Genomic DNA, 22,472 nt, shown 5'->3' on the forward strand with positions numbered 1-22,472 from the left:
ACATACTTTTTTAGGATTTCCCCTAAATGTCTGCGGTTCTGGAGATGCAGGTCCTGATGACTGACCCTGAAGAACTCCAACTGGCCCAAGATGTTTCTGGGTAAAGATGAGAGCCAGCACAATGAGAGCTATTCACAAGCCTGCTCGTGGGGAGATACGTCTCCAGCTCTCAAATGGGAGATTCGTGCATGTGTTGTCTCACAGCTGCCCAGACGGCCCAAGTGCTGGGCCCCCAGTAGCTCCGCTGCATGGAGATGTGTGTGACGCCCCCCTCGCCTGCTCTCATGCAGAGGTGATGCCCGGACACCTCCCTGCCTCCTTCCGTCTCCAGTGCCAGCTTGGGGAGGAAGGGGGCCCATGGCCCCACCTGCTGGCTTTCAGAACCTGCCCCTCCTCCCCCAGACTCTATTGCTTTAATCTCAGGTTGCTATTCATTTTTTTTTTAAGTAGCAAACATATGTTTGAGGTAAACTAAACGTAGCAGAGACACTGAAAAATCTTCCTGATATCGACCTGAAAATTCTATAAGATGATGCTGCATTGCAACTTCAAATTAAAAAAAAAAAATGACTTACCAGGCACATCCATGGAAAATCAGATGGTGGCAGCGGGGCAGACACAAGCACGGGGGACAGTGCCTGCTCTGGCAGTGATGCCCCTGTCACACGCCCTCTGCCTCCCTCACCTGCTGACTTGCTCCTGGCTCTCTGTCTCTGTCACTAGGACCTCTGCCCTCAGTTCCTGGCCGCCCCATGATGACACAGCTGATGCCGACACCCCCTCCCACCCCATGCCTTCCAGCTTCACTGTTGCTCCAGGCTTCCGATTCTCCTCTCTGCCTCGCCTCACACGACTGACCCATGTCCCTTTGCATCCCCAACACCCGGCAACTCTCCTATCCACCGCTGGCCTTGCATCCAGCCCCAGTGAGAGACAGACGTGGCCAGAAGAGCTTCGTGCACACTGTACCCGCACGCTGCTCTCCAGTTGTTGCTGCATACAGTCGGACTCCCTGGCCCTCCCTCAGCTCCACTCCACAAAACCCTGGGTGCCCCCCCCGACAACCCCCTCTCTGTGTCATGCCCACCAGCAGTAGGCACCTGTTGGGGACCAGCCCCAACTATCCAGCTGCTGGGAGGCGAGACAAGCAGGGCCCTAAGGTGAAAAAGCGTAGGCTTTTCCCAAAAGGGGAGAGGGGAGCGGGTGCCAGGAAGACCCGGGAGTTGGAGTTGGGTGCAAGTCTTCCTGCTCATTCCCTCAGCAGGTCTTTATTTATACTGTATAGCAAGTAGTTAATTGCAATAATGCATAGGGTAGGTTAATGAGAGATTGCATAAATTGTCATAAACGTTCTCAAGGACAAGGGGAATAAAGCATTTTGTCCTTAACATTTTATGGTATACTAAATTATCATGTGTACAGATGTTTAGCTATAACTCAGGGGAAGAGGGGTCTGGGAAGGGATGAGCTTGTTAGCAAAAGGGGCTCTTGGGGAAGTAATAAATTGTGTTAGCAGTGTTATTAGGGATTGTATAAAGAAAAGCTAATGACTAATTTAAGGCTAGCAGAGAGTAGTTAGTGCTTGTTTTTAAAAGGAGTAAATTAAGAGAAAGTTGTACAGTTATGTATTAAGCAACACCCGTGAAAACAAGGTTAAAAATTGTCCATGAGTCCTTACGCCCTGGAAGTCTTATCTAAGATTTGCTTTTTATTATAAAGAAACCAAGGAAGCTTCCCAGGAGTTTTTATGCCCTGGGGTTCTTATTTCTCCTGGGGCTTGCCTTTTGTCTCAGGAGACAGAGGAATTTCCAGGCCTGGGGCAGCTTGCCTGGGCAGCAGCCTCCTTATGAGGCTAAGGCAATCCAGTTGTAAACTGATGCTGCTCAGAATATTTTGATATTATGATTATACAAAAAAAGGGAGGTCGTAACATAAGTTAGCAGTGGAAATTCTGATTTTTCAGAGCTTTTCCTTTTCTATCCAGAATTTGTCAGTCGATAGAAGTTGTATAGCTTGTGTCAGGCCCCCACACCTGCAGTCACCTCTTTCACAGACAAACCAAACAGCAACATCCTGGGATTTCTCTTTGGTCCTCCACAAACAAACCAACTCCTGAAAAAGCAACCTCCCCCCTATATCCAATTCCTCACCTTCTCTCCCAAGCCTACAGTGATCAGCTTCGTCTGCCCCCACCCTCCACGCAGCTTCTGTTGTCAAGGCAACCAATGGGCCTTGTGCTAAGTCCACCCACCACCAGTCCTCACCACATGTGACCTGGGGGCAGCACTTGCAGCAGTCACTTCCTCACTGCCTCTGTCCAGCCCAGCTCTCGGGGACACCCCTAACTTTCCTGCCATCTGACTATTGCTGCTGTTTCTCTTCTGGGTTTCCATATGTCCCCAGCCTCGCCATGACACAGTGACAGGACTTGGTGTTCTCTTTTCCATCCACACTCCCGCCTTGGTCATCACACTAAAGGGCTTCGGGAACACCAACCTGCTGGTCACGTCAAAATGTGTCATTTCTACCTGCCGGCCCCAAACCTGACTTGCTGGCATTCGAGCCAGGAGAACATCCTCTCGGCTCCACATTCCAAATAATGCAGCGTGTAGCCTCTTCCTTTTCTTTTTTGGGCTGAGGCAACACTGCATCACGACGTGTTTAGGTTTCAGGTGTGCATCATTTTTAAAAAATCCACACGTGACCTGCTGCGTCAAGTTCACCACTGAACCTCCCACCTACCATCACCTTACAACAATCTCTTTTCATCGGATTTGCCAACCCCCTTCCTCCCTTCCTGCAGGGCATTGCCTTGCAAGGCTCACGCTGCCTGCTGCCCTGGCTGCACCTTCTTACCTGGCTGTCTGCAGTGACCTCCCACCCTGACCTCCCCCCACTGAGCTCATGTGTCCCCTCAACACCTCCTGAGGGCCAGATCCTTGCAGTGGGCCACTCGGCCAGCCCTGGCTTGGCTTCTGCCACCTCGGACTTCATTGTGACATGTGGTATTGGCAAAGGAGACGACAGACGGAATCCAGAATCAGATCCCAGAAGACCTGGCCAAGAGGTATGGCAAGGTCACAAAGGCAGCTCTCTCAAGGAAGAGAGGCCTTTCCCACCAATGCTGGTGGGACAACTGTCCCTCTGGAAGCTGAAAACGGGCCTCCGGTGGAGAAATTCACTCCCCATACAACATTAACTCACAAAAGATCACTTTAGGTGGACACACAGAACTGGGGGTGACGGCCCCAGCCAGGAGACCCCAGGGTATTCAAGGCTCTTTAAGCACCTTCACAGCCACAGCACGGCCAATCCCCAAGTCCATAAATAAGACTGTTCATTCCAAACAATGAAAGAGAGAAGGTCCATCTCAGAACTAGCTGGCAGTGCACCAAAAAGCAGCAGCATCGCCAGCCTCGGTATCCCATGCTTCCTGCCGGCCACCCTCCTTGCAAGGAGAGGCCACGCCTGTCTGCCTAAGGACAGCGTCCTCCGCCTCTGCCCCACAACGCCCACCCGGGGCCGCCATCACCTCCTTCAGGTCCTGTACCACAGCCGCCAGCCGCTCGTTCTCCGCCTGCACGTTGGTGACCACGGCCCGGCTCTGCTTCAGCTCGTTCTGCATCTCCAGGATCTTGCCCAGGTAAAAGGCTTCCTTCGATGCCGACTCCTGAAGGAGCGTCTCCTCCCGTGTCTCTCCATCCTCAGCGACTTTGCGGTGGATGGAGAAGGACTGCCCAAAGGCCTGCAGAGCATTTGAAAAGGAAAACAAATGTGAGTCGCAGGAGGTTCCCACGCTGGCCTGCAGACCTGGGGGCGCTTGGCCCCGTGAATAAGAAAAGCTGGTCAGTGGCGCCTGCAGCAGCCAGAAAGGTTTGCATTTTAAGAGTCCAGCTGCTCTCGTGGTTACTTGGAATCATGACTTCTGTTAATAATGAGAAAGGGGGTCCTTCCTGGTGTGCAACAGGTTAAAGTGCAACATAATGAAGCTATTACAGCCACTGTAGCATGTTGTAGCATGAGTTCGATACCCAGCCAGGGAGGTAACCCACATGGCACAGCAGACTTCTCCTAACGCGCCTGCTGCTCCTTCAGCAGTGTATCTGTTTGTTCTGCTCCCCACTCTGTCTCTGGTGAATTCTCCCACCCTTGCACCTCTGGCCTGTACCCCAGTCTGGTTGCATAAATATATATATATATATATATATATATATATATTTTAAATAATGAGATGCTTAGTGAAATAAGCCAGAAAGAAAAAGAAAAATACTGGATGGTTTCACTTCACTCATAGCAGGAGCATAAAGGAACAGGGAGAAAAATAATAGTAATAATGAACAACTATATACCAGAGACATTTTATGGGGGTGGGGTGGGGAATGGGATCAAAAATGGGGGTTGGGGGTTTACCATGTTTATTGCTGCCTTATTTACAACTGGAAAGACATGGAAACAACCCAAATGCCCAAAAGTAGATGACTGGATTAAGAAGATGTGGTACATATATACATTGGAATATTACTCAGCAACCAAAAAAATAAACACATGCCTTTTGCAACAACATGGATGGAGCTGGAAAAGATCATGCTTAATGAAATAAGCCAAAAAGAAAAGGAAAAATACGGGATGGTTTCACTCATAGCAGGAATATAACGGACCAGGTGAGAAAATAATAATAGTAAAGAACAGCTAGCTATATACCAGAGACATTTTGTGGGGGTAGAGTGGGGGATGGGATCAAAAACAGTGGGGGGAGGGAAATGCACTGGACTATGGTGATGGCACATCGGTCATTTGGTGATGCGAAGCCCACGGGCATTACAACTGAGATGGGAAAAGGCACAAAATGATGGAAAACTAAGCTATTATATATATATTTTTAAAGTTACTGCCTCTAATATTGAACAGCTTTGAGAAGTTTATAAAATAAAAATAATTTTCACCGATAAAAACAATAATAATAAAAAGTAAGGAGAAAGGAATGCCTTTCTGTAAACCTCAGAAAGCACCTTGCTGAGCACCAAACACATGGATGAAGGGAAAGGCAGGGGGCACAGCTGTTGGCCTTTGTCACCTCTTAGGACAAGCCCCGTTTGGGAACAAATGGCGCAGGGTTAGTGAGCCCGTCAAGCCCATGCTTCCCTTTTCTTTCTAGACCTCAAAATTCCAACGGTACTTTTCAAGGATGCAAACGACAGTCGTGTTCGCTTTCTGGGTACCAGCAGGAAAGATACACCACAGAGGAGTGCAGTAGAGCCCTTAGGCAGGAGCATCATCCATCAGCCTTCAAGCTGCCCAGCCCCACGGAGGGGCGAGGCACACAGTCACTGGAGGAAGACCTTCATGGGCCTCCTCATTTGTGCAAAACAAATGCAAAGCTGGTAAACCAGAAACTGATGAGATGGGTCAGCCAAGTGGGTGCGTGGGAAGGGGTGGACAGAATGGGCCTGGGACATGGCAAGGGGGAGGGGACACATCTGACATGGGTCTGCCCAGGATCAGAGCTCCACACACGCAGAGACATGATCAGACTCTGTGTGTCAGGAGGACCCACACACACACAGCCACAAGCGGGCCTCCCTATGTTACAAAGGAGCCACCCAGCTGCGTGGACAGGGGTGGAGAAGAAAAGAACCAGAGCAGCTTTGGACTGCACTGGAAGGTCACAGACAAAAAGAAGCACGCCCACACCCTGCCCTCTGGTGAGGAAATTTGTTCCCACCTGAGTCCATAGCCTCACCTCTGAGACTTCTTTACAGGGGGGCTTGGGCTGAGCAGGTAAGGAACATGTCATGGATGCTGGAAGCCAGGCTTCTGGCTAGAGGAGAAATGAGTCGCCAATAAGGAAGGAAGGTCTGGGAGGGGGTGGGGGGAACTAGCAGAGCTGGGCTGTGGTTAGTGGTATCAGGATGAACTTAAGAGTGGTAACAGACAAACACAGGCGGGTATACAGACTGGGGAGTGGGGCTGGAGGAGGGAGTTGCTGAGAGTTCAGAACAAGGTGCCAATTCAGCACACACATTTTGCTTCCAAATATCAGCCTCCAATCAAAACAATTAAAGGTGCCCTCGCTGGTGGCTCAGCGGGTTAAAGCACAGCACTAAGAAGCTAAAGCCACTTCCACATGAGTTTGATCCCTGTCTGCCCCAGAGGTGAGCACATGGCGTGGCAGACCTCTCCTGACCCATCCGCTGCTCCCCTCAGCAGTGTACTTGTCAGTCGGCCTGTTCTGCTCCCCACTCTGTCTCTGGTGAATCCTCTCATGGGCCCTGCACCTCTGGCCTGTACCTGAGTTCTGTATGCACAAATAAATAAATAAATAAAAGGCCTTTTTTTTTTTTTAAAGAAATGACTATTACTAGAGCGAAAGTAAAATGAACTTGGTACCCCTGTGGTACTGAAGAGTAAGTAGCGCACTGCTTTAAAAATGTGATAATTAAGGGCTCTCCCTAATGGCTCAAAGTGTTGTAGCACTATGAAGCTATCCACAGTCACTGTAGCAGCCAGGGAGCTGATCCACATGGCGTGGCATATCTTTAATGCTCCCCTCAGCAGTGTATCTCAGTGGATCCACCTGTTCTACTCACCACTCTGTATCTGGTGAATCCTCTCACCCCTGTACCTCAGTTCTTGTATGTATAAATAAATGAATCTTATATATATATATATGATAATTATGTCAAAGAACATAAGAACCTATCCAGAAGGGCCCTGATGGCAAGACCCCAAGCTAACTTAGTCATGAGATCAATAATTGCAGTGATGAATTATAATCCATAGAATAGAAAGAATACTATGAGTACACATTGATACAATAACTGAATAAATGGGAGAAGAAACAGCTCTTAGAGAATTGCAACTACTAAATATAGAAGGAATGATAGAAACAAAATACATCAGTGCCTAGAAACTGCCAAGGAATAGTCCCTGCAGGCAAGAATTAATGCAATTTAAAAGTAATGGCTGAAGTCTGTTGACGCTGAGAAAAAGGGTCGTCTTAAAGCACCTCCTTCCACGGTATTTACTAGCTCAGTGGCAAACAAGGTAACCCGACACAGAGACACAGCAGGCCTTCCCTGTGTGGTCACAGCTGGCACAGCCTCCCGGACATCACACACGAGAAGGCACAGGCCCCTGTGTGCTTTGCCAAAAATGCACAAGGCAATTCTTACCATAAGAAGACATCAGACTACTCCCAGCTAGGGGTCATCCCACACAATGCTGCCAGGACCCTTCCCAAGAGTTAAGGTCATGAAAAGAAGAGTGTCCCAGCCTGGATGACACCAAGGACACAGGACAATGGAACGGAGGCAGGGCAGGGCCTCAGGCTGGACCCTGGACCAGAGGACAAGCAGCAAAAGGGAGAACTGGCTTCAGGTTGATTAATGTTGATATACTGCATCAACGGCAATTTCATCAGGGTGCTACAGTTACATAAATGTCAACATTTGGGACACTGCAGCAACTTGGGGTTTATGCGACATTTTTCTAAGTCTCAAGCTATTTTAAAATAAAAAGTAAAAAAAATAATAGTAATAAGTACCATCTCTGCCATGAGGAGGTACCAGATCTGGTAAATTACCGGCACACAGAGCACGCATTCTAGCGGGATGTGACAAAAGGCCTAGAGAGAGGAACGGGAGACCAGGGCCTCCCCAGTGTTGCCCTGTACCTGCTCGCCCACCTCGCCCCTGTGGGTCCGCCTACCCACCTCACCCTGGCAGGGCCCGCTCACCCACTTCACCCCTGCAGCTCTGGAAGGTGCCACCAGGGTGACCCAAGCTGCCTGTCATGCCGCTGAATCAACTGTGACGGCCATGGATGGATGGCAGTGTCTGTCTACCATGGACAGCGCCGGGAGCAGGGCTAGGTTTGGCCAGCCGAGGAGCAGGCAGGAGAAAAGAAGGCCACAGCCTTCCCGAAAGGAGCAGCCAGGGAAACCAGAGAGATCACACGCTGTGTTGCCTCTTTCAAGACTGTCAGAGGCAGCTCTTTCTTTGATTGATTTATTTATACAAACATGTTTATTGAGGCCACGTTTGGGTGGTATGCTGTATGTATTTTAGGGGTAGGCTCACAACTCTACAGATGTATGGGTAACACACCCACCTCCAAAGCCCCAACAACCCTCCACTGCACAGGGCCTCCTCTCTTAGCACCCCTCTCTCACCTTCCTCCTCTGGTAGCCTTGGTTCTGCAGTTTTCAAGGGGTTGTTTTGGGGTCTGGCTTTTCCCTTGCCTTGCTGGTTTATATTGCACATGCATGAAATCATCCAGTGTTTTGTATTTCTCCTTCTGGAAGCATCATGTACCACCATCCCCTTTGGTTCCATCCATGTTGTAAAAATGGCGAGAGTGCTATACCACACATCCTGATCCACTCCTCTGTCTCTGAGCACTGAGCTGGTTTCTACAGCTTGGCTATTGTGAATATGCTGCAATGAACACAGGAGTGTCAACATCCCTTCAAATTAGTCAAGAGGACCTCCCTGGTGGCTCAGGGGTTAAGTCTCAGCACTGTCACCACTGCAGCCTGAGTTCCATCCCCAGCCAGGGCGCTGATACACATAGGGTACAACAGAGCTGTCCTGTCTCACCCACGGCTCCCCTCAGCAATGCATTTCAGTCAGTCGGTCTGTTCTGCTCCCCACTCTGTCTCTGGAGACTCCTTTCACTCCTCATGCCTCTGACCTGCACCTCAGTTCTACACATAAATAAGTCAATCTTTTTTTAAACATCAGCCAAGAATTTACATTGGAGCAAAGAAAGTCTCTTCAACCAATGGTGTTGGGAAAACTGGACAGCCACATTCAGAAGAACAAGGACAGAACACTCTCTCACACCTTACACAAAAATTAATTCAAAATGAGTCAATAGGAGAAAAGTGGCAAACAGCCCATGGTGCTTACTTCAGGGATGTTTTTGGGGGGTTGACTCCGTGACAAGAGAAAACTAAGCAAAAATTTAAAAAAATAAGCAACAACTGAATTAAAACATGTCTGCTGAAGGCCCTCTCTGGTCGCAACAGGTTAAAGAGCAGTGCTATGAAGCTATCTGCAGCCACTTCAAAAGGAGTTTGATCCCCAGCCAGGGAGCTGACCCATATGGCACAGCAGACCTCTCCTGTCCTGCCTGTTGCTCCCCTCAGCGGTGTATTTCAGTCCATCTACCTGTTCTGCTCCCCACTCTGTCTCTGGGGAACCCTCTGACCCCTGCACTCTGGCCCAGTTCTTGTAGCATAAATAAGTAAATCTTTAAAAAAAAAAAAAAAAAGTCTTCTCAGTGAAAGAAACTACTGTTGAAACTAAAAAATCCCTCACTGCATGGGAGGAAATATTTGCATGTCATCCACAGGACAAGAGGCTAATGTCAAAAATCTGCAAAGAACTCACAAAGCTCAACAACAAGAAAACCAATAGCCTGATTTTAAAAATGGGCTTAGGCTGTTCAATAGGCAGCTTACCTGCACATGAGCAAGTTTGACCATTTTTTATTTTAAAAACTTAAAAGTCTTCCAAAAAGCCCATGTGAGAGGTGAGGCAGCGCCAATATCCTGGCAGGCATGAACCAGCGGGTGGCTTTCACTTGCGTTTCCCTGACTCCTGGTGAAATTCAGCTTTTTCCTTTTTACTGCCCATGTACTTTTGCCTTCTGTGTAGCTTCTAGTCAAGGCTCCCCTTTCCCTTAATTCACCTGACAATTGCACACACAGCAAATGTCTCGCCTGGCTCCGCTTGGCTCTTCACTGGTCTCGGCGTCTCCGTGATGTGAGGTGTTGCTTTCTCAGTAGTGGCCTCTGTCCCCACATTGCGCTGTGAGGACAGCAGCCCCCTGACCCAGTGCTTGTCCTTGCTCAGCACTGTGTTTTCAAGGAGTCTTGTCTTGGGACCCACCCTCACTTCTGTCTCCTTTAAGATCCCGCCCTCCCGGGGGGGAAGGGAGGGAAATGCACGGGACTATGGTGGTGGCACAGGGGTGATTTGGTGATGGGAAACCCGTGGGGATTACAATGGAGATGAAAAAAAAAATGTGCAAAATGATGTAAAAATAAACTTTTTAATAAAAAAAAAAATCCCACCCTCCTCCAAGGTCATAAAGCTATTAGATATCTTCTCCCCCACGTTTGAAAGTCTCACCTTACACAGGTATGTCCACTAATCCACCTAAAATGCTTCTGTGGGTATGGAATGACAGGCCGATGTATTCTAATTATTATCACAGGAATAATTGACTTCCCTGGGACCATTTAGTGAACTCTCCCTCCTTGCCCACAGACATCAAGAACCAGGCCATACCATGATGCTCTCCCGACATTCATGGGCCCTGATGTAAGGACTGGGCATGCCGAGAAAGCCTGACAGCCTGCATTACCTATACCTTAGTTTAAAATACCTTGAAGCATTTGCACACCAGCTTGACATCACTCCAAGCACAGTGCTGGAACCTACTTACTAGGGGAAGACACCACACTTTGCAGAATGGGAGCACATCCATCCTGGTTTTTATGTTTTTTTAAAGATTTATTCATTTATGCATACAAGAACTGGGGTACAGGCCACAGGTGCAGAGGCAGCAACAGGATTCACCACAAACAAAGTGGGGAGCAAAACAGGCAGGTTGATGAAATAAACTACTGAGGGGAGCAGCGGGCAAGATAGGAGAGCAGGAGAGGTCTGCTGTGCCATGTTGGTCAGCTCCCTGGCTGGGGATTGAACTCCTGAAACAACAGCAGCTAGCTTCTCATCGTGCTGCCTTTAACCTGCTATGCCACCAGGGAGGGCCCCATCCTGGTTTGTTTGTTTTTTTTTTTTAAAGATTATTTATTCATGCATACAACAACAGGGCTATAGGCCAGAGGTGCTTTGGGATAGGGTGGGGGCGGGGATATAGGGGTGAGAGAAATCACCAGAGATAGAGTGGGAAGCAGAACAGGCAGAACTTCTGAAATCCACTGCTGAGGAGAGCAGCGGTCGGTCTGCCACACCATGTGGGTCAGCTCCCTGGCCGAGAACTAGTGCTGCAGTGGCTTCAGATAGCTTCACAATGCTCTGCTTTAACCCACTGCACCACCAGGGAAGGCCCCCATCTTGATTTTTAGACTCAGTGAGCAAGTAAAGGACTTTTTCCTTCATGTAAGTAATTTATGTAATTACTGAAGAAAATGTAGGTAACATAACAAGCCGGAAAAGGAAAGAGCTGTCACTGTTCCCACTCCACAATTTAGAGGAGTCCGGGGCCTCTGAGTCCTTTGACACTGGGGTCTGGCCCTGTGGAACTTGGTCTGGCCCCAAGGACCCTGGCTGCCTTGCCCGGCCCCTATACACTCCCTACATCAGCTGCCTTGGCTCCTGGCTTCTCTTCCTGCTGGCAGGGATGCATGTCATGTCATAAAAAATCTCAGGATTAAAATGCTGGACAACCACTGTCACATCAATCTCACTTCTGATGACCCCCACAGCCCCTCCGCTGGGTTAGAAGCCAGTCTCCTATTACTACAGCCACCAAGGAGCACTGTGCCCTGCAAGCACTGTGGGAAGACAGCTTGCCCAGAGTTGTCGGCCCAGAGGCAAAAGCTCTAATGCACACATTTTCTGAGTATTATCATCAGAAAGAAATTCTACTTTTTTTAACGATTCTGTTTTGTGAAGACGTGGGTAAGAGAATTTTTCTGGGTCTTGTTCAATAAACATCTCTTATGAAAACAGAGCTAAAAAGAACTTCTTTAATCACCATTAACCAGGGCCCCACATATGAAGATAATACTTTCCCCATTCCTTTCTTTCCAATTGAAAATATAACCAACTTCTGGCAAAAGAAATCCTTTTTGCTAACTTTCCCTTCTTCCCTTTCATCATCTCCCCTTCCAACATTGCAAGTGTCTAAGACTCGTGCTAAAATTGCAGGGTGCTGGGACATTGCTCCTATGTAGGGACAGAGCTGGAGGTACAGGAGAGCTGGACAGAAACAAGTTAGTTCCTTTCAAGGACAATGTGAGAGCTATTCATCAATTCAGCTCAGGTCAAGGGTCCTCCCCACAAACCCTAGAGAATAGGGTCCCTCGAAGGGAAATCATTCCAGCTCAGAGCACAGATAAAGGAAAAGACTTGTTCCACAGTAAAGAACTGGAGAATGGGGGTCTTCGTTTGGGAGGTAGGGTATTCCAGCAGAATAAATACAGTGGGCTTTTTAAGAAAGTAACGAGGAAAGATTCCAAGCTGGCAATTACCAGTGCAAGGCAGCCCCAAGGCAGCCTGGATTCTGTTAAAAGGCAGCTGTCCTGACTCAAGAGACCAGACCAAGCACCTCTCACTAGTGACCAAGTAAGAAAAGGAGGTTTCTGCAACACACTGCTTCCTTTCTTCTGCAGGTGGTACTCAGTGTCCTCACTGGACCTAAGCATGAGCAAACAGTGTGTTTCAAGGGTGTTTTCTTGTCGCTAAGTGAGGTAACACAATCTTTCACTTGCATCTTTAAAAATCACCTCCCGGCCCTCCCTGGTGGCGCAGCGGGTTAAAGCACAGCACTGAGAATCTGAAGCCACTTCCGCATGAGTTTGATTCCCGCCTGCCGCCTGCCCGGAGGAGACCACATGGCGAGCCAGACCTCTCCTGACCCGCCCGCTGCTTCCCTCAGCAGTGTACTTCGTAGATCTGCCTGTTCTGCTCCCCACTCTGTCTCTGGTGAAGCTTCTGACCGCCCCTGAGCCTCTGGCCTGTACCCCAGTTCTGTATGCACAAATAAATAAATCTTAAAAAAAAAAAATCACCTCCCCCCGGAAGATGTGGAGAAAAAGGAACTCTCCTGCACTGCTGGTGGGAATGCAAACTAGTACAACCACTATGGAAAACTGTGTGGAAATTCCTCAAATTGCTAAACATGGAGCTGCCATATGACCCAGCAATCCCATTCCTAGGTATCTCCCCAAAAGACACAAAAACACTGATTCAAAGAGATACCTGCACCCCCATGTTTACTGCTGCTTTATTTACAATTGGAAAGACATGGAAACAACCCAAATGCCCAAAAGTGGATGACTGGATTAAAAAGATGTGGTACATATACACAATGGAATATTACTCAGCAATCAAAAAAGGAAAAAGAAACACATGTTTTTTGCAGCAACGTGGATGGAGCTGGAAAAGATCATGCTTAGTGAAATAAGTCAGAAAGCAAAGGAAAAATACTGGATGGTTTCACTCATAGCAGGAGTATAACAGACCAGGTGACAAAATAATAATAATAATATACCAGAGACATTTTATGGGGGTGGAGTGGTGAATGGGATCAAAAACAGTGGGGAGATGGCACATGGGTGATTTGGTGATTGGAAGCCCATGGGGATCACAACTGAGATGAAAAAAAATGTGCAAAATGATGTAAAAAATAAACTGTTATATTAACAATAATATGTGGTACATATACACAATGGAATATTAATCAGCAACCAAAAAAAAATAAACACATGCCTTTTGCAGCAACATGGATGGAGCTGGAGAAGATCATGCTTAGTGAAATAAGCCAGAAAGAAAAGGGAAAATACAAGATGGCTTCACTCATAGCAGGAGTACAACAGACCAGGTGAGAAAATAACAATACTAATGAACAGTTATATACCCGAGACATTTTATGGGGTGGAGTGGGGAATGGGATCACAAACAATGGGGGGAGGGGGAGTGTACTGAACTATGATGACAGCACATGGGTGTAATCCCACAGGGATTACAACTGAGATGGAAAAATGCACAAAATGTAAAAATAAACTATAAAAAAAAAAATCACCTCCACCGGGCCCTCCCCGGTGGCACAATGGGTTAGGACACAGCACTGCAAGCTGGCCACAGCTGCATCAGTGCGAGTTCGATCCTGGGCCCTGGAGGTGATCCACATGGCGTGGCAGACCTCTGCTGACCCGCCTGCAGCTCCCCTCAGCAATGTACTTTGTCAATCTGCCTGTTCTGCTTCCCACTCTGTCTCTGTTGAAGCCTTCACCACCCCAGTTCTGTACATATAAATAAATAAACCTAAAAAAAAAAATCACCTCCACCTTGAAAACATCATTTATACTAACAAGGAACATCACTTCCTCATTCTGCCTATCAAAGACACCAAGAGGACATGGCCCAGCCCAGATTCAAAGCCGGCGGTCTAATCCTAAGGCCTGGAATCTTCCACAGTGGATGGCAGAACTGCTTTGAAAAACCAGAACAAGCAACCTAGTGAGAAGCACCAATCAGGGAATGTGAAACTTGGGCTCTGAACTTTTCAGGAAGCTCAGAAATACCAAGGCAGTTTAAGAGTAAGATTCCAACTTTTTTCTGTTAAATGTTTTTTTTATTTAGATTTATTTATTTATTTATGCATACAAGAACTGAGGTATAGGCCAGAGGTGTGGAGGGTGAGAGGATTCACCAGAGACAGAGTGGGGAGCAGAACAGGCAGATCTACTCAAATGTACTGCTGAGGGCAGTAGCGGGTGGGTCAGGAGAAGACTGCCACGCCATGTGAGTCAGCTCCCTGGCCAGGCCAAACTACACTGGCTTTGAAGAGCTTCATAATGCAGTACTTAACCTGTTGTGCCACCAGGGAGAGCCCTAACTAGGTAACTTTAATGGTGCTGGCAGGAAACCTGGGGTATACACTTTCAAATAGTGAAGTGTGCATGATCTTGACTATATTTGTTACAGAAAACGGAATTTCCTGGACTGTGCGTTCTAGACAAAGGTTTATTTACATACAGGTGTGGGCTCTGTCTGACAAGGAAAGTTGCCTTTGTTCATCACCTTGTTAGAACTGAGCTGCGCCTTGGACCTTATGAACCCTGTGATACGTCACTCTGCCAAGGTACAAGCTGTGCAGAATCCCATGCCTCCTGGCCAGGAGCAATGTCAACACCCACACGCTAAGATATGTTCACCCAAAGAGAGTGTGAAATGAAATGGCTTTCGGGGTGGGTTCACTCTGGGGACCACACTCCCCCCACTCTCAGCGCGCTATCTACCAGAATGGTGTGTTGTTTTAACAGAGAGCTGTTTGCCCAGAGAAGCAAGCTGTTTGTCCTGATAAACTGATTTGCAAGAGTTTCCTAAAGCAAACAAAACAGTTATTTATCCATTGATTGTCTAATCTTTGTGGGCAAGAATTTCCTCGAGCCAAGAGTTAAGTCTTGTTGACGAGAGTGGATTTCGTTCTGACACCTCCCATCCCACCTGTGAATAGCAAATGGTTAAGAGGAAGAACCTAGACCAGCTAGAGGATGAGGCCACCACAGAATTCTGGAGACTGGAGAGTAGTTTCAGTTCATAAACCACAGTAGGAGGAGTTGATCCCAGAGATTTAAAGGTCCTGCCCAAGTCCACATAACCCCTGTTAGTTGAGAAAGGACCTCATATGACGAGACTTTTGCTCCAAATGCAACAGTCTTCCTGTTCTATGACTCCACTTGCCCTCAATGTCCTTCAAGCATGAGAAGTGATGCAACCCCTCAGAACACAGTGACGGCTCCTGGGATCACAGAGCAAAGATACAACTAAGGCTCCCAGCCTTCATACTTCATGGCGAAGAGACATGAATATGGAATCTTGTTCGTTGTCCATCTATTTTATGAGACATACCTGGACTTCAGTCAGCGTGTCCACAGCACTCTATCTGGAAGCCACTCCAGGCCCTCTCATATCCATCTGAACCCCTGAGGCTCTCGGACCAGCACCCCAAGGTCACAGTGGACCCATGAAGAACTAAGTGAAGACAAGCCTGCTCTTGGCTGCTTGCTTTGATAGTTATCCAGACGTCATGTTCCTGAGTCTACACGCTGACTGTACGTTAGCTGACGAGGCAGTAGACACATATACGACCTGTCACTTCACTGCAAGCTTCCCACAGGCTGTGGTCAAAGGTGGCAGCCACCAGGCACAGGGGGAAATTCAACTTAAATCAAGTGAAAAAAATTAAAACTTAAAGTCTGTTCTTCTGTCGCAAAGTTCCATAGTAGAATTCTATGTGCAATTCCAGAAATTTGGGGGTCTGCTGCATTGGGAGACTTATTATGTTCATGGGCATGATGTATATGAGATCCTGGTATATTTTGGGTTATGTGTTGGGGGGTCTTTTATATTTGGGGATCTGTTATACTCAGGGGTATGCATGTATCCAAGGTATGATGTATTGGGAGCTATGATGTACTTGGGGGGTCTGCTGTATTTAGGGGTATGGTGTATTTGGGGATCTGCTGTATTCACAGGTATGATGTATTTGCAAGTCTGCTATATTCATGGATCATATTTGGGGATCTGACGTATTTGAGGGTCTACTGTACATGAGTATGTGACATACTAGGGGTCGGCTGTATTTATGAGTATGATGTATTTGGGGGGTTGGCTGTATTTGGCCACTTTATATCAGAATATATGTGGCTTTAGTGAGTGTGTACCATAAAACAAGGGTACAAGGTCAGGATGGGATGATCCGGAAGCAAGGAGCCGCATGTCATGTCCTAAAACCAGCCCTGCGAGCTAAGACCTGGGGAGACAGGAACCTCTGAATCCACCATCCAAGGTCAACCACGGTGCAGGGAAGAGGAGAGGTTTTGCCAGAGGTTCAGGAGATTTGTCTCAAAGAGCCACACATCCCTGCTCCCCACCATCCACAGCCCACAGAAGTCTATGGGACCCCAGAGATGGAAGGCTCCCCATGGGCCCAGGAATGAGAGGACATGGCGTGGAGTGCCGAGGCCACCTCTGCTGCAGACAGTTACTGTCGCCCCTCACCACAAATGGAGTATCCGCAGCACAGCTGGGACCATCACCATGGGAGCTGCCACTGTCAGACCCAAGGTACCTCGACCCTCCCTGGGTGGATTGGGAGTCCCTGCCATAGAACTGCGGTCCCCACACACCACTGCATGTGCTTTAAACTGTTGATCTCTCCCCTGTTAGAGCAGCAATGCCTCGGGGGGGGGGGGGAGGGCCCGGTGCTGTTCCTCCTGCCTGAGTCTCCGAAACCTGTGACAGACAAGTATCTTCATTACCTGCAGGCTGTGCACAGCCCAGGGAGAAGCCTGTGCTGCTGTCCCCAGGAGGGGCACCTGGCCTGGGTGACTGACAAGGTGTGACAACCAGGGCAGGAGACAAGATGGCCCCTTCAAAGCTGTACAGGCCAGGAAGCAAAGGTGGTGAATTCACGACTAGTAACAAGACATTCCTGGGAGTGACAGAGGACATGACAGAAACAATCGTTCAAATGAGGCCTGACCTTGGCCCTGAACTTCTTTACTTAGAACTCCACCTCCCAGGGCCCCAGGTGGGCCCCACCAGTGCCTTGGAGTTGGTGACCCTGCCTCCCCATGGAATGGGAAGGTGGTGGTCAGAGGGGGGGCCCTGGAGTGGTCCCACCCTCTGTCCTCTGGGACCACCACCCTATCACAGGAAAGGGCACTGGGAGGTCCACCGTCCTGACCACTGACTTATGATTTAACATCCAAACTGAACAGTTCCGATTAAAAGCCACTGAATTGTTTCTGCAGAGAGGCCACTAAGGGAACCATTCTGGCATATGCTTGTAGGTTTTCTACGAACCATAACACATTTCATGAATTGAAGCAAACCTGGGTGTGATAAACTTTGCATGTAACAATGAGAATCAAGAAATCAAAAGTTGAAAGTTGTTGACGTATTTGCAAAGTTTCTGGCCAAAGGAACCCTACAGCCAGAGGACCCATCATCTCTGACTTCTCGCTGAGGGCTAAGTCCCTTTGCTATCAACAAGATGGAGAATGAGCTTCCATGTCACGTGCTGGGCAGTTCACTCTTGACAGCACCAGGCCATGCAGCAGCAAGAAATCAAACGAACAGGGGCCTCCCTGCTGGCCTAAAGCCTGAGTCTCAGCACTATCGCTGCTGAGGCCTGACTTCGATCGCAGCCAGGGAGCGGACCCACATGGTACAGCAGACCTCTCCCGTCTCGCCTGCTGATCCCCTCAGTAGCGGGTTTCAGTAGATCCATCTGTTCTGCTCCCAACTCTGTGTCTGGTGAACCCTTTCATCCCAGCACTTCTGACCTACACCCCAGTTCTTCTACACAAAAACAAAATTTGAAAAAAGAAGAAGAAATCAAACCGACAGGTGTGCTACCCCCACATGGGCAACTTACACACCAGTCATCTCAGGTGCAAGCCTTCTGGCTATGGGCACAGAGGTCACCGTCTTAAAACTAACCGAAGAATGTGGCCCTAGGCCTGTAGAAACACAGAGAAGTAAGAAAATTAAAGGATTTCACAACCCTTGACACAAACGAAGCCCAGTGGTCACGCTCGCCAAGCCCCAAGGCACGGCAGTGCAGCCAGTCATGCCCAGCTTTCCTCAGAACTGCCTTCCAGATTGTTTCCTGAACAGAAATGCAATAAATCTCCCCACATCGGGAAACATTTGTTATGTTACAATGCCAAGCTGGGGTGGGGGCCAAAAAGGACCTTTTTTGGGAAATGAACAGGGCTTTATATATAAGAAAAAACTAGACACAGACGCTAGTTACGCAACCCTAGTTAGCAGACCGTGACCCTCTAAGCTATAGGAAAGGAGCCTTTTCTCTTTCGCAAAGGGTCAAAAGGTGGCACCCACTTAGCACCCACCTCTCTGAATGTCTATAACAACATTCTTTACATTCTCCTTCCTTTGGAAGAGAGGTCTGAGTGTGACAAGCACATGCTGGCAGCTTTTCCTCTGTAGCAGCTGGCTGACAGCAGCAGCCACTGGCGCTGTACAGAGAGTGAGCCTTGCAGCCACGCCACACGACCGGCCAGACACCAGCCTGTCTGGGGCCATGCTCCCCTGCCATGTGCTGTACAGGGATGCCCACGCTGGCCTCCATGGAATGAAGGAGACACACATGCACATAAAGGAGGGGTGGGTTACCTGAGAATTACACAGGTTGGTGATTTTCTCTGTTAGGATTATAAAATGTCCATTCCGATTATAAAAAGTCCATTCCAATTATAAGTTCTACGAAAATTGAACTACATTCCAAAAGGCAGTATGGGAGAAATGATATTTTCAGATAAACTCACCGCTTCGCTGAATTTGAAAATGTACTCAAATATAACCCTTCATAGAGCATATAAGATAACCAGCTGTCTTGTTGCATTTTGATGATAAAGTAAATCACGCCTTAGAGTAAATGTTAATGATTTCAAGTGTTAATTAGAAAAGAATCATCTAAAAATAATTGTTTTCATTTCATAGCCAGGATTACTATACACCCAGGCCTTCAGTATGACAAATTAGTGAAAAGTGGAATTTTTAATAAGCACATTAATTGCATGCATCTTTCCAAATGCCAAGATCACCTCTAAATGTATTGCTGATTCCACTGTAAAAAGTAATATTCCAACTTCTGGGGAGAGATGGATTGAAAACAAAAATTTTTAATCCCTTCTGAAACTCCTTTAAAGACACACACACACACACACACACACACGAGAATTAACTGGAGACAAAGGAACTAACTGTTCAAGCCAGGCAACCAGTGGATGAGAGGTCAACAACGTCACAGATCTAGGAATCCTATGCCCTCAATTAATGACATTACAGACTGGCCCCAATTTACAATGTTTTGACTTAACAATGTTTTTGATTTCTACTGGAGTGAAAACAACCACTTTTTAATGGCTCTCCCTGGGCCGGGGCTAGGGGTCTGGACATGCAGCAAGGAGACTCTCCAGACTTCCAGGAGATACCCCCACACCAGTCACCTGAGTGATCTGTGCCTCCAGGATTAAGTGACCTAACAGGTCTTATCAACAGTGTATCCCATGATGCTGGGTTTTAATATCACTAAAGGGCCTGTAGGGGACGATCCTTTCGAAAGTATAGACAGGACATTTGGAATTAGCAAGTCAGGGCTAGGAGAGCAGAAGATGAGACCAGAGCTATGAGCTAAGGGAAATGGCCATCTCATTATATCGCAGGCTCCCTCCAGGCAGGATGAACTTCAGAACTTCAGCAGGGCCAGGGCAACGGTGCCCAGGCAATCCTTCACAGAGCTGAGCAAAAAGGTCAAGAGGTGGGGGTGAGGGCTCTGGAAATCAAGAAATATGAAAGAACAAGCAGGGTGAGCACAGGGCACATGATGAGGGGCTCCCTGACACCTGGCAGAATGTGACCTGGTCTAGCCACAAGGCGCACGAGTCCCCTCTTGATGGGAGACTAAATGTAGCTGAGACTCCTGCAGAAGACACCCGGTGTGAGGCCGGTGGCAAAGCAGAGCAGAAAGACACTTCCTAGGGTGACTCAGGCCCAGGCAGAACGCTCACGGTCCCCTGAACAGAGCCCAGCGGCATGAGGCCCCATCTGATCTCACTCACTTGCAGGCTTGTAACAGAGAGGCCTACAGGAAATAGTCAATGTGGCCCGGGCTCCTGGAGCACAGGGTGGCCAAGTCCAAGAGGACATCTGTACTGCACATCCTCTTTCATCCCACTACAATGATTCCAGTTACTTCACCTTAACACACAATCTTAAGTTGGTGACATAGCTATGGAAACACCTTGCTTATTACCATAGTTTTGGTAAAATTAGCATGTTCAGAGTCAAGAAAGTAGAAACCAAGATGCCTTTATTGCCCCATCAGTTGGTGGGATTCAGGACATGTTACCCTAACACACAGCACCTTGGAAGAGTAAACATGTTAAGTTGCAAGAGAATGGCAGAGGCCGGGATGCAACCCCGATGGTGTCCCCTCTCCCTGCTGCTCCCCTGAAACACTCCCCCTGAAGGAAAGGAGTGGAGAGTCCTCATTTCCAAAGGCAGAGGGAAGCTGAGAAGAATCTCAAGACTCCAAGTCAGCAGACCTTGCTTACTTCATAAATCTCATATTTCCCCAAGAATGTCCCCTCTTCACCAGACTCAGCAGAAGCAGACTCAGGTTTCTGGCTCCCACATTACAGGAAACATAAATACATTTGTATGTTCTTCTCCTGTTGTTTCATCAGTTTAATTCTCAAACCCAGGTAGGGGTCTTAAGAAGGGTAAGAAAAGCTTTCTCCTCACCTATATTGCCCATCCTTTCATTGCACTTAAAGCAAATATAAGTAGAAAAACAACCCAACCACCAATATGCTTTCTCTATTTTAAGAAGGGGTCGATATTTTCTGTCAGGTTTGACTTCAGATAATACAAGTTGACAAATTCACCCATGGCGCAAAGTTTCTGCCTTGTAATGTGTACATCATCTTGAAATCGATTTGATAATTTATTTAAAATGTAAGTATCTTCTTGGAACTGTTTTTGGGGGGACGGGAATCCGGAGCCGGTATAAATGGCTTTCTCCACAGAATGGCTTCCTCGCCTAAGGTGCGGCCACAGTTTCTACAGAAAAATTCCTTTACGGGGCCAAAAGCACCCTGTAAGTGTGGAGAAACCCTTCTTGAAAAAGAGACCCTCAGCAGACACCTAAGTAGCCTGCGTTTATGTTAACACTTTCCTGCTCCAGAAGCTACTCCTTACCCAGGCAGAAAAGGGACACTATTTTTCCTAAAATGAAGTGAAAATCTGAGACGGAACCTCACTTCTCTCCTCATTCCAGAGACTGTGTGATCCCCTCCCAGATGCTGGCCTGCAGGGACAGCGCAGACAGCACCACACAGAGAACCCCTACTGTATCAGCGTTGTGGGGGAGGGGGCTGCCGTGCCCCCTGTTGAGCCTGGGGCTGACCACTCAGAGTCCAGCACTTAGAAGCCACCTGGGTGACTTGCCAGCACCACTAATCCTGGGATACCAGGTTGGCACCCCAAGTGGATGGGGGGCTACCTCGGGGTCTGACCAAAACTAATCACAGTCCAGACAAGTCATACCCCAAATGATGTCCTGGAAGTCCCAGGCGAACTCACTGACCTAGCCAACAGAGGAGTTATCAGGGGACCCAGTCCTACACCCCCTTGTCTTTCTAGAAACCTGGTGTGTCCTGGCCAGGAGGGTGGTCAGGCCTGTGGTTGCAGCTGCCTGCAGTCCAGTGAGAACCCTGTGACCAGGAGCTTTCTAGAAGCCATGCTCCACCTCACTGAGGGAAGCCCACTCACTCCAGAGGGCTACATGCAAAAGGCATCTTTGATAATTAAGAGTTGGAGTGGTTCTGAGGTTGGCATCCTGAGAAGAGACTCTGCCCTCCAGCAGCCCATGCTGCAGTGAAGGCCAGCCATTACGGCTGTGCCAGGGAAAGTGTCATTTAGGTGACACAGGCTGCGAGTACTCTAGTAATTCATCCTGCTAGAAATAACTCTGCTGGTCTTCCCTCTAAGGTTAAAGAAATCAAACCGGGTCTCCCTACTGGCCTAGGGGTAAGTCTCAGCACTGTCACCATTACAGCCTGGGTTCAAGCCCCAGCTCATCCACACGGTGCAGCAGACCTCTCCTGTCTCACCTACTGCTCCCCGCAGCAGTGGATTTTAGTCATTCTATCTGCCCTGCTTCCCACTCTGACTCTA

The 22,472-nt window shown here is 48.1% G+C and overlaps 1 protein-coding gene across 9 annotated transcripts in view; it reads right to left on the reverse strand.

Moving 5' to 3' along the window:
• The window catches only part of BICD1 (bicaudal D homolog 1 (Drosophila)), a 143,162-nt gene that overhangs the window by 71,435 nt on the left and 49,255 nt on the right, over positions 1-22,472 (reverse strand). For all 9 annotated transcript variants that reach the window (XR_001146288.1, XR_001146289.1, XM_012735291.1 and 6 more), the window contains exon 2: positions 3,533-3,745. Coding sequence is in view for 7 of the 9 variants with exons in the window: in XM_012735291.1 (XP_012590745.1) it covers positions 3,533-3,745 (213 nt within the window). In the remaining 2 variants the exon portion in view is untranslated. The remainder of the gene's footprint in view (positions 1-3,532; positions 3,746-22,472) is intronic.

Source organism: Condylura cristata, unplaced genomic scaffold (genome assembly GCF_000260355.1).
Source record: "Condylura cristata isolate star-nosed mole 26May11 unplaced genomic scaffold, ConCri1.0 scaffold00004, whole genome shotgun sequence".
Lineage (NCBI taxonomy): Eukaryota > Metazoa > Chordata > Mammalia > Eulipotyphla > Talpidae > Condylura > Condylura cristata.